We start from the raw sequence: 12,070 nt of genomic DNA, 5'->3' as shown, positions 1-12,070 counted from the left end.
TGATAACTCGAGACAATTTTTGGCTCTCTCTTGCGTAAGTTAACTTCTCCATCTTGTCATCTGATTGTTGCATCAAATAAATTACCACAACATATTCAGAAAATAAAGAAGAAATAGATACCAAGTTTAAAATATATAATAAATAGTTTGAAAGTAGATATAAAATAAAGGTGTCAAGTTCATCACAATTGATTTGAAGTAAAAGAGACATCGATCTTTAGTATCCATGTATTGTACTTCATAAAGTGTTTGCTTGTTAAAAGCTTTTAATGCATTATTATGGAGGTGAGAGTGGAAACACAAAACTTCAAGCTATATATAGCTTTATATACATGCCAAACAATATAAAAATTTATAGAAAAAATGCTTCTGCTCGATCTTACCGGTGAAAAACAAGCTCCATGCAAGAAATAGGGTGGTGAGTACGAGAAAACAAAGGAGAATGTTTCTTTTGACCACCTCATACCTCATCTTGCCTTGTGGAAGAGATGCTTGAATTTCACAATATACATATATATACACGCAGCCATATCCATGTATATAATTCGTCTGCTACGGTTCCGTTTCAAACCCACACATCTTATGGTCATTTTCCCTTTGCTGGGTCAATTTGAAATTGTCCATTAATGGTTCTAAGTTGACAAACTTTCTTTTAAAATCCAACGCAATGATCTATTTGATAATATTGTTCTAATAACGTTATTTAAGTATTATAAAAATATGTATAAATAAAAAAATATTATAAAAATACGTGTTGTATTGTTTAAATAACAAACACTGCTATTTAAATTCTCCGATATTTCTACATACACATTGACTTTTTTCCATTCAATTTGAAGGGGGCTAATCTCGTGGCATGGGCGGAACTAAGTGCAACGTTGTGGGGGCCAAGGCCACCCAAATTACTAAAATATGATTTTTAATAGGTAAAATTTGAGATAAAATTTAGTTTTGTAAGACTTTTAGGCCCCCAAACCAAAAATATTGGGCCCCCCACCTATGACTTGTCCTTGTCCCCCTCCTAATTAGACTAAATTTTGAAAAACTTTCTCCATGCCCCTCCTAAGTCCCAACACGTTTTATTTTTTTTTTTAGTAATAGGTTCCTTTATTAACTTCATCACCTTCGCTACCACTTTTTTCAACTTCATTTTCCTTACTAGCCTCCCAAAAAATCTCTCATCATTAGCTTAAGCTCTCTTCAATACCCTTTAAAACAGGCCAAAAATAAAAATGGTATTGGTAACATAGTGTTCTCTAGCAAAATTAACAAGCTAGTCACCATAGATTTTTTTGAGAGGTATAAAACTCTTCCTCTCATTTTTCATTTCTATTAATTTATCTTATGGTTTATGATTTTATTTTCTTTCCTTTAATTTATTTTACCCAATTGATTGGGTTTATTCACTATTTTGAATTCCATATTTGCTTCTACTCAAATTGCCTTTGTATTTGACATTTGGAAAAACCAATCTTGAATATTTGTAATACATGTCTATAACAAATTAGAAAATTTGTGTATATTATGTAAAGTATAGAAAGATGTAAAGTTTTCAAATAAGATAATCTTGTAGACATATAAATTTTGTATACAATAAATATGTATATATTTATATCACTTTGGAATTAAAAATTTATGACTTAAAAATATAAAAACTAATGTACTAAGATATATACATGCATACATATGTATGTATGTGTATATGTATGTACGAATGTGGAACTTTGAGTTTTTCTTGAATTAGAAACTAATATGATAGTTCGGTCTCAGCTCTTCCAAACAAAAATTCCTAGTTCCACCCCTGATGGCATATGGGTAGAGTTAACTTGTGTTGCAATAATGAGCATGAATACATGCTTAAGGATTAGAGGAGGCAAGGCTTCTAAAGGCCAAAAGAAAAGAAGACATTGTGAGCTTTTGGATTGAGATGATTCTTGCGGCACGCTTTCAGTTTCACGTTTTGGACTTTTTTTCTTTTTTTTTTTTTTGCCGCACTTGTTGACTTTGGGGGACAAAATTCACTGTGCGTGTACTGTACGTGCACTGTTCACGCAATATTTAATATTAAAAATGGGTCCCACAATACTATTCACACATTTAAAAATTATTTTGCTACAGTGTTTTCAGCAACAATCAGTTTTTATCAACTTTCAGCAACAATAAGTGCTATCCAAACGGACCCATTATTTCCTACCCTTGGAGCCATGGCGAAATGCATACCAATATAGAGGTTGTAAATTAACTAACCCTATGATGTATTTGTGCATTTCAGAAAAGCAAAACTACTTTGTTTTGTTTTACACTACTAGCTGACTCCATAAAAAAAATAAAAATAAAATAAAAAAACACTAAGCCATGGATACATATATGCTACAAGTAATCAAGAAATTGATAATTTAACTATCGTTCCATGAGATTTGAAAGACTCCATCTAAAAATCTAAGCCATGGATACATATATATGCCTCAGTTAATTAAAAAAATCAATAATCTAACTATTGTTCCATAAGATTTTCAAGGTGTCTCATAAGCAAAGAATGGAATAATTTGGTAACTTTAGAACTTAGGATTTAGTATAATATTATAAAATCATGGGATAAATTGATATGACATAGATCTCTCCCATACAACTCTATATATGATATGGCACACCACACCTGCATGGTGCACTGGCTCTGTTGCAATTTTTAAGTCGGAGTATGAGTAGGACAAAGAGATATGGTGGTTGTGTATAATAAATAGAGTTTGATAGCACAAGAAAGTCTCGAAAAATTTAATAGCAATCACAGTGGTTTGGTTTGATTTACGGTGGTCTCCACTGTCCTCTGCTGCTGCAGTGCCAGTTTCAATTGTGGGATGTGGTAGGTCACCCTCGCTAACACCGAGGCCCCCGAGATGGTCTTGTCAATTAGTATCCAAGGTGCTTCTTCAAACCCGCCAGGCGATCACTCTTTTTCTTCACCTGTCCTTCTACCCAGTTGAAAAATAATCTAAAATCCCACTGCAGGAAACACACCACCAAGATATGCTTTGTCTGTTTTCGAATAGTTTTTTCTTTAAATTTTTTAACTAATTTGTTTATACACAGCTTTTTAAATCTTTACTTTTTCTAAGTATGCCTATACTTTAACCAACTTTTAATAAATAAACAAATCTATGGATAAAATCAATGCTCTTCACATTACACACCAAGAGTTTAGTTTTCTTAATTCATATCTCCCTACCAAAAAAAAAAAGATCACTTTCTTGATATGCATGTGACCTGCATTGAGTTTGAAAATATATTTTTCCATGTATCCTCATAAACTTGTTAGGAAGATAGAATTCGGAATGTCAATCTAGAGAAATAGAGATTATCTTGCATATTGGGTGTATATCTCATCCTATTCACATAGAACGTAATATATACACTCATTAACGGATCCAGGTGGGGCCCAAGGGGGCCTGACACCCCGAGTCCAATTTTTTTATTTTTTAGTCATTCTATATTTCATTTTTGTAGTTACTCTCTCTCTTCTCAATCAGTTTAGCTAGCCTAATCCAAATAACATCTGTCAAACTCAAAAACTTAATAAAAATAATAAAAATACTCATAGTGGTGATTGTATTTTAACCAAAAAAAAAAAAAATTACCACTAAAAAAAAAAATTATGTGTTATTAGAAAAGCTAAAACTAAATTTTTTCAACTATAGTAAACTGGTATAAATATCAGTTAATTGTAGCAAGTTGTTAAAAATAAAATACAATATTTTATCAAGATTATATCTTTTTCTTCATTTAAAAAACTCAAATTCTCTTTTCTTTATTATTTTAACAAGTTATTTATATTATTTTAAATGAAGTGAAAAAAATAAAATATGACATTTAATATTGAGTGTATTGTAAAATGAGATGGTAAAATAGATGAAATAACTTTTTAAAGTACTAAAAGCTAAAATTTTTAGCACCACTACGATGAATGCTCTAACTTCAAAAAAAAAAATCATAACCAGCTTAGTATTAAAAAAAAAAACATTATATTGTTTTTACATTTTTCTTTGTTGGTAAATAATTATATCTTAATATATTTAAAAACAACTTTGTGAATTTATAATTTTTTTTAAATAGTATATAGATGTCTATTTTGAGTTTTTTTTTTTTTTCTTTATATTTCAACCTCCACTAACTTAAAATCCTAAATCCGTCCCTATATACACTCAATCCTTAGAGAAGACATCCCATGAATTTTATATATGTATCATCTCTCTCAACATTGTAAATCCCACAAGTATCATAGGAAGAGAGATACATATATCAATAATCAAATGCATAAGTTAGAGCCCATTTGGTAAGAAATTTTTAGTAACGTTGTTTAAGTTTTGTAAAAATATGTGTAAATAAAAAAAGTGTGAAAATACACGTTGTTATGTTTAAACAACAATTTTTGTTAATTACACACCATTACCAAACAGGGTCTTAATTATTACCGCCCTTGACCCACCAAAGAATCATGGAGTCGAGTAGTAAACGATAGGCATCCGAGGGAGCTGCATATTTCTTCATCAGTTAGCAATTTGGCATATCCAGATATGCTTTAATCATATCCAGGATGAAAGTGCGCTATATAATATAATAACTATAATTCATGCACTTCATCCCAACTTTTTCTTTTCACCCCTCTACTTTTACACCAGCCAGCTGACCATTCCAAAAGTAGTGTCCTATAACATGAACTCCTTGTAAATGCCTATTTGCCCTTTTGTCTTGTAGTGTTTTCCCGGCTTGTAGTGCCTTGGAGTTTAAAGTGTCCAGGATTTAAGACCTTAATACAAAGACAATTCGGTAATGCTATGATTTTCCAAGATTATATATATTTTTGAGGAATACCACTTTCAATGTTTGAAGAGCTAGAACTTGCTTCCAAAAACTGTACAACAGAAGTGGGATTCCACTTCTTCATCTTTTTTTCTTTTCCTCTGAATATACAAGTTTTCAGGTTGCTGTTCTGCGGATTATACACCAAACGCTTATAATGATTGAAGTGCAAAAAATGGAAACAATGAGGGGAAGCATATTGCAAAACCAAGCTAAGCCTGACAGAAAACCTAATTGCAAAAATTGATATTATCCTATGATACTTTACCTCTACTTTCAGCTTCCAAAAACCTTAGAATGGATTATTTAGCCCTGAATAGTAGATCCATTGAGAGCCCTATTGAGGATGGCTTGAAACCACGGATAAGCTTCCGAGATGAAGCTATGTGAGGGTCTTCTTTATTCGTTCTCTTCCTTCTAGAAGGCCCTCCCGTAACCCCAGTACTTTTAACCAATCCTGATGACTTCGAATTGAATATTGATGAGCCAAAAGAAGCATCAGGTGCCCCAAATGATACTGGGCCTTTATGTGATGTATCTAGTGGGTATCCAACTGCTCCATCTTGATGGGGAGGCGGGAATTTTTCACTCTTGCTCTTAGCATTTGCCTGTGTCACAATTCTCCACCTCTGCAGTAAAAAAATAATCACCAATGTCAAAAGTTAAATTGACAAACCAGGTGGACAGTAAAAAAATGCATCTTGAAGGGGCCAAAATTACCAAAAGTTCTGATTGCCACCACACGAAGCAGCCACAGATAAAAGTAAAGGCTACTAATGATGCTAGTGGATAATTGAAAATTCCGACAACTTTTCACTAAAGAGATCTATAGGTTAAAGATGACTTTATTAGATGATAGTGACCATTAGACAGTCCATGTTCTTTCAAAAACAATAAAAGCTATGTGACATGTGACAGCCCAGAAAGATCATCACAAGCATTATTATTCCAATCAAAGGGAGTAGATGCCGAGAGAGAGAGAGAGAGAGAGAGAGAGAGAGAATCTTTATTGATCGCATGAATTGAATATATATAACAATAATATTTGACAAACTCAGCTAGCATAATCTTGATGAAACTTTTTAAAAGATATTCATTTTTAAAAAGCGTAAAAGAAAGCACTATCCTAGTACACATTATGCCTACGTTTGGATAGCACGGTTAATTACTCAAAGTTGTGTTGCGTTTTTTGCTTTTTTTTTTTTTTTTTTTAGCCGGATTTGTTGACTTTTGTGAGAAAAAAATACTGTGCATGTACTGTGCGTATACTGTTCACACACTGTTCATGCACTGTTCACACATTAAAAATATTAAAAATGAATCCCACGGTACTATTAATATATTTAAAAAATTATTTTGCTACAGTGTTTTCAGCAACAATTAATTTTTAGCAACTTTCAGCAACAATAAGTGCTATCCAAACAGACCCTATGTATAAAAAAAGAATAGGAAAGAAAAGCAAAAAGGAACAAAGAGAGATAAACTTAACAACCGAAGAGTAAAATAGTGGAATTTACTTCTTCTCTTGTATACATTCTCTAGGATAATCAAAAAATAAATAAAAAATTTGTATACATCCTCTATATTAGGATTTCACCTCTTTGGTGCTATTTTAATGAATTTTATTAGCTATCCACAAGAAAATTAAAACAAGGGGAAGTTAGCAATTCACAGCTTGGTCTGGTAAATACAATTATACAATGTAGGCATATTGGCAATTTTTTGTTCAAAGGGGTTTGACACCGCAGCAACTGCCTGAGGTGAAAGGTTAGGTGGGATTCAGGGTTGACTCAAGGATTTTCTATGACCCACCCCCAATAATAATAATAATAATAAAGGACAAGTAAAAGCAGAAAACTCATCTCACATACATCTAAGTTTGCTTGAATCTCTGCATTGGCTTCTGGAGCCGGAACTGCCCGACCAACACGGTCACGAGCTCTAACTCTTCTACCACCATCAACAGCATTAGATTTTCCACTTAGACCTCTTTGCCTGCAGAGGAAATGAGACATCATCTGTCAGCATTTACCTAAGATCAGTCCAGGATCTATCAGACATGAAGAAAAATGATAATTAACCTTCTCGCTTCTTCGTCTCTTAATTTGACGTCCATTTCTTTGCTTGGTGGATACTTCGGTAAACTTGATGGCTCACAAGCAAAAGGTTCAGAGGCAAAGAACTGTATCCAGAAACCAAATGTATGATTAAAGTCCACTATATGAAGTCAATGTGTTCCCAATAAAAATTATCTGACACACATTGAATTTGTCTTCCACATCAGAACTTGGAAGAGTTAAGTTGTTATTTGTTAAATACCAGAGGACCATCTTTGTTCTTTTATAATTTAAAAATAAAAAGACAAAGAGATGGGTGGGGTGGCAGGACCATTTTCAGAAGAGAGCACATATCATGAAAGCCTCAGGGTACACTAGTAAATTATATGAGAAATTCTCACTTGATACAAAAACATATATGTATGCTAAGCAAAAACAGAGAAATAAATACTCACTTCACTATTTAGAGCATCGGTGGCAGAGTGTCGCCCATCGGGATCTATCGAAAGAAGAGATTCAACTAAAGGTAGAGAAGAAGGTGGGAAATCCTTGAAGGTTTCTGCTAAGCAACGTTTGTAAGGCTGCTGTGGCTTAAAAAGTGTTGCATTTGGCAATTTATATTTCTTCCAATATTCCTCTGATGGGGAACCACATAATTTAAATATTTTATGCAGCTGTTCAACCTAAGCAGAAAAAGAATCCAAGAGTCAAATGTCAATCTGACCATGAATGTTAGAAGCTTAGAGCGAAAAAACAACAACAACATCAACAAAGATTATAAACAAATAGAAGTACGCTGTTAAGTCAACAAAAGTGACCATAGCCCAAAATTAATACAAGAATCTACTATCACAAGATTTAAGAAATTGTATTTTATGCACATACATACAATCCATACTCCTACATGTGGGTTTTATGATTAAAATAAGTTCCCACAGCTGGTGCACTAAGATGGCTAGAAACCTTCACCAGAAATACAAATGATCAATTAAGAATGCTAAAATTGACCAAAACCAAGAGTAAATAAAATGCACCAAACAAAATCTGAACTTTCTCTCTTTTCACATATTTTACTTATCAAAAAATAAATAAAAAAGATTTGAACTTCCACCCAATGTCTACCATATAAGGTTGGGTCACTCTCTGCTTCACTTCTCTTTGCTTTTTTTTTCAGTTGGGGAAAAGATACATAGTATTTAAGTGCATTTTTGCATATTGAAGTATCCATATTTGAGCATTGTGTTTTTTAACATCTACTAATAATTAACCCGAGCGGCTTAATCAATATGTACATGCCTTTTAAACAGTATCCTAATTATTAAAATTCAACAGGCAAATCTTGAGATGAACAAGGCCAAATGATTTTAAGCCCATTTGGATGAAAATTAGCACCATGGACACAAACCCTGAATTGTTGGTGAATAATCTATTAGCATTACATTATTGTTCCAGAAGAATGGATAGAACAGAAAATGTATTTGAAACTGGTATACTAAGAGCAGAGAAACCTAAAAAATAATACAAAACCAATACCTCTGTCCGCCCTGGCATGATTGGCTTCCCAGAAAGTAACTCTGCCAAGATGCAGCCAGCACTCCAGAGGTCCACACCAACACTATAGAACACAGCCCCAAGAAGAAGTTCAGGGGGCCGGTACCAGAGTGTGACAACTCGACTAGTCATTGGTTGCTTCTTCCCTGGATCATAGAAAGTCGCCAGTCCAAAATCAGCTATTTTCAAAACTCCTTCATTGTCAATGAGTAGATTGGAACCCTTGATATCACGGTGTAAGACACCACGGCTGTGGCAATGCTCAAGTCCAGACAGTAATTGCTTCATGTAGCACTTGACCTATCATAGGAAATAAATGGCAAGCAGGGGGGAAACTTCAGCCTCTTACTGTGATATTTCTGCTATGTAGAATGAAGAGCCAGACGATCATGATAAGAAAAGGGAGGCAAACGGTAAAGGGCCTACTATGGAATATGCAATATTACTTTTTGTGAGGTGCAATTTTAAGCTCATTTTCCATTGATCTTAAGCTCCTTTCATGATGATCTATCTAATATATAATATTCACCAATCAGTCTTACTATTTAGTACACATAAATAGCACAGCATCACTGGTAACTTCCCACATCAAAAATGAAATTGTCTTGAAAAAATTAATCAGCCCTCAGAAGCATCGGAGTTAACACAAATATCTCCTGTTTGACAATAAACATGATCCTTTCCCAAAACATGGCCATTTTTTCTTTTCTTTTTTTAATAAATTTGGCAGTTTCTTTTTACCCCAATAGAAACTGAGGTGAGAAAATTTTGTATAAAGCATCAACATTAATTTTTCAAATCATTTTTCATAAGGTATTTTTAACCCAGTATAGGTGCTTGTCTTGCGTTACCTTTTAAAAACCAAAAAACATAACAAAAAAAAGTTTGTAAAACCATTTTCGAATTAGCTTCTACTCAATGCCAAGTCTTCACACTAATAATTGAGGTTCTGTTCCTTGGAAAGTGCCCATTGTTATATATTTGTTGGAATATAGAGTTAAATTTAAGCAAGAAACAATGGATTTCAGCAACCAAAGCAGCATTAAAGTGTTCAATAATTCAATCCATAATTTAAAACTAGGTGGATTCAAACTGATAGTAATATGCAGGGAGTGGCAATTATAAAAGAAGACATAAGAACGCACCAATGGTTATGCAGAAACTTTGTGAGCAATTTCTTAATTATGCATCGTCAAGTACTTTTAGTTATCAGCCATAACGTCTACTCTCCGAGGAAATAAAAAACAGGACAAGTATAGCAATTAAAATCACATATTTAGTTCAGTTTCGCTTCAACAAAATGATAAGCCCAATTTGATCAAGCTGAATAGTTGATTAGAAGTTCTATTACCCATCGAAAAAAATGATTATGCTAAATTGAGAGAAGGGTTCTAAGGGCACAATAATGAAAAACTAAAAGTCATTTTCTTTTCTTCCCGCAACAATTAATTTTTCTTTTAAATAACTAAGTTTGCACTAACAACCTCTACTTCATGAAACATGATTCCCAGCCAATTGAGCCAACCTGAAGAGTACATTTTTATTTTCTTCAATAAAAGAAAACAAAATTCTCAATAAAAAATTTAGAGCTATACGAATAAGGAAATTTCAAAGAATTTTCATGCCCGCAATAATACAAACGAGCCATCACACGATATGTAAGTTTCAAGCATTATAAAATCATATGAAACACCAAAAAATTGGATGTATCACCTACAAGACAAAGGGACCCATATAAAGCCCCATGGAAAGCTCTATCAGTAACATCAAAAGCTCACAACAATCAATCAAAACTGAAAAGACAAACACAGCCACATAACTCCCAATAACTCCTCAAACTAACCAATCAAGGAAATAGAAAAATCTACAATACACCCAAAAACATAAAATAAAATAAAATAAAACAAAACCTGAAATGCATACACACCCAAGATCCAATTAGTTCCATACTAATAAAATTCATAACTAAGAGTGTCAAAAAAAAAAAAAAACACCAAAAAAACACACCTGGGGTTCAGTGAATTTGAGGCCTTGGCACGCGACGAGGCCGGCGAGATCATGCTCCATGTATTCGAAAACCAAGTAAAGACTACAAGACATTCTTGAAGTGACTAAGCCTTCAAGCTTAACCACATTGGGGTGGTCAAGTTTTCGCAGAACTAGAATCTCTCTGGCCATGAATTTAACACTCTCTGGCTCTAAATTATCGAATCTAACTTTTTTCAAAGCCACTATTTTCCCACTTATTAGATCTTTAGCTTTATATACATTGCTATAGGTCCCTTGCCCAATCTGAACAAAAAACCAAACAAAACCCAACAATAAAAATATGATCTTTTTTTTTTTTTTGAAACCGTGAATTGAAAGCTCGGTTTTGAAGAGAAAAAACGCAGATTAAGAACCTTAGAGAGCTTCTCAAATGTGTTGGCCCGGCGAGGAGTCCAGTCTTTGATGACGTCGCCGGCGACCTCCACGAGCCACGCCGGCCATCCCTGCTGGTTCCTGACCATGCAAGGCTCGACTCTCGGCTTCCGGCGATCAATCCCCGCGGCCGGAGTAGACCTCGCCGGAAAGTCAGCTCCGGCGGAGTGACTCGCTCTGATGTTAACATTCCGCCTCTCTTTATTGGCCGCCCCATTCCTGACCCCGACGTCGGTCACGGCACGCTCCTCGGTGCTCCGGCGCCGTCTCCGGCGACCGTTGTCATCGGAGGATGAAGATGGCTTCTTGCGGCGCGACTCGCTCGTCGACGGTGAGCTGAAAACACAACCCATAGGTCACCAAATTCAGCGGCGCATCGGAGACTTTCAGAGAGAATGAGTTGCGTTTTCCGGTTACCGGGAAAAAAAACAAACAAACAAACAAACAAACCGTGAGCTGTGCTTGCTCTTTATGCTTGACACCAAAACGACGTCGTGCTTGGAAACCACGGTCAGAGGTGGCGGTTTCTTAGAGAGAGAGAGATAGAGAGAAAGCTGAGAAGGAGAGTAAGGTAGCTGAGTTTGAGAGAGAGAGAGAGTGAGTTTGAAGAGTGATCACACTGAAGAGAGAGTTTTCGATATTTGATGAGAAGGAGGGGAAATGGGACGTGGTTTTTGGTTTTAATTACGGGAAATTGCCACCATTTTTAGTGACGTGGCGGTTTGTCAGAGAAATGGTGGGCAGTGCAGTAGTAGTAAGTGTGTGTATTTACCCGCGGGAGGGAGAGAGAGAGAGAGAAGAGTTCAAGACCTGTCTTTTGCATGTGACCGAATCTACCACTTTTTATTCTATTTTTTTTTTTTCATTTTTTTCTTTTCAAATTTCTACTTAAAAAAAAAACAAAAACAAAATAACTTTTCAAACTTCTTATATATTTCTTTTTTGATGTGAATTTTGAAAATTTAATGGTTGAATTTCACATTCCTTATGTTTTTAACATGTATATCAAATTTCGTTTAAATTTGATGTTATTTACTATTTGATCAATTAACCTATTTTTTTATATACAATTTTAGGTTACAAAAACTTGATGTTATAACATTTATTTGATGACATACTAATTGATTTTTGATTTTCTTAAAATTTTGTAAGCATTAAGGATGAAATAAGAACATGCAATCAAACGG

General features: G+C 34.3%; 1 protein-coding gene across 2 annotated transcripts; it reads right to left on the bottom strand.

Annotated features, from left to right (window-relative positions):
* Positions 1-4,817: 4,817 nt before the first annotated feature.
* Positions 4,818-11,522, bottom strand: LOC112019734 (probable serine/threonine-protein kinase At1g54610). Of its 2 annotated transcripts, XM_024052248.2 has the most exons (8): positions 10,865-11,522; positions 10,470-10,754; positions 8,445-8,762; positions 7,367-7,594; positions 6,936-7,036; positions 6,726-6,849; positions 5,123-5,483; positions 4,818-4,984 (listed from the first exon to the last, which is right to left on the bottom strand). In XM_024052248.2, the coding sequence occupies exons 1-7, from the start codon at positions 11,234-11,236 to the stop codon at positions 5,157-5,159; spliced, it is 1,755 nt and encodes a 584-aa protein (XP_023908016.1). In that variant the 5' UTR covers positions 11,237-11,522; the 3' UTR covers positions 4,818-4,984; positions 5,123-5,156. The 2 variants fall into 2 exon arrangements, with proteins under 2 accessions (XP_023908016.1, XP_023908014.1); XM_024052246.2 differs by having other exon boundaries at positions 4,818-5,483.
* Between the last annotated feature and the right edge of the window lie 548 nt (positions 11,523-12,070).

The sequence above is a fragment of the Quercus suber genome, unplaced genomic scaffold, assembly GCF_002906115.3.
Source record: "Quercus suber isolate HL8 unplaced genomic scaffold, Cork oak 2.0 scaffold_551, whole genome shotgun sequence".
Classification (NCBI taxonomy): Eukaryota; Viridiplantae; Streptophyta; class Magnoliopsida; order Fagales; family Fagaceae; genus Quercus; species Quercus suber.
Note: the sequence above shows the minus strand (reverse complement) of the source record. Positions and strands in the feature narration are given on the sequence as shown.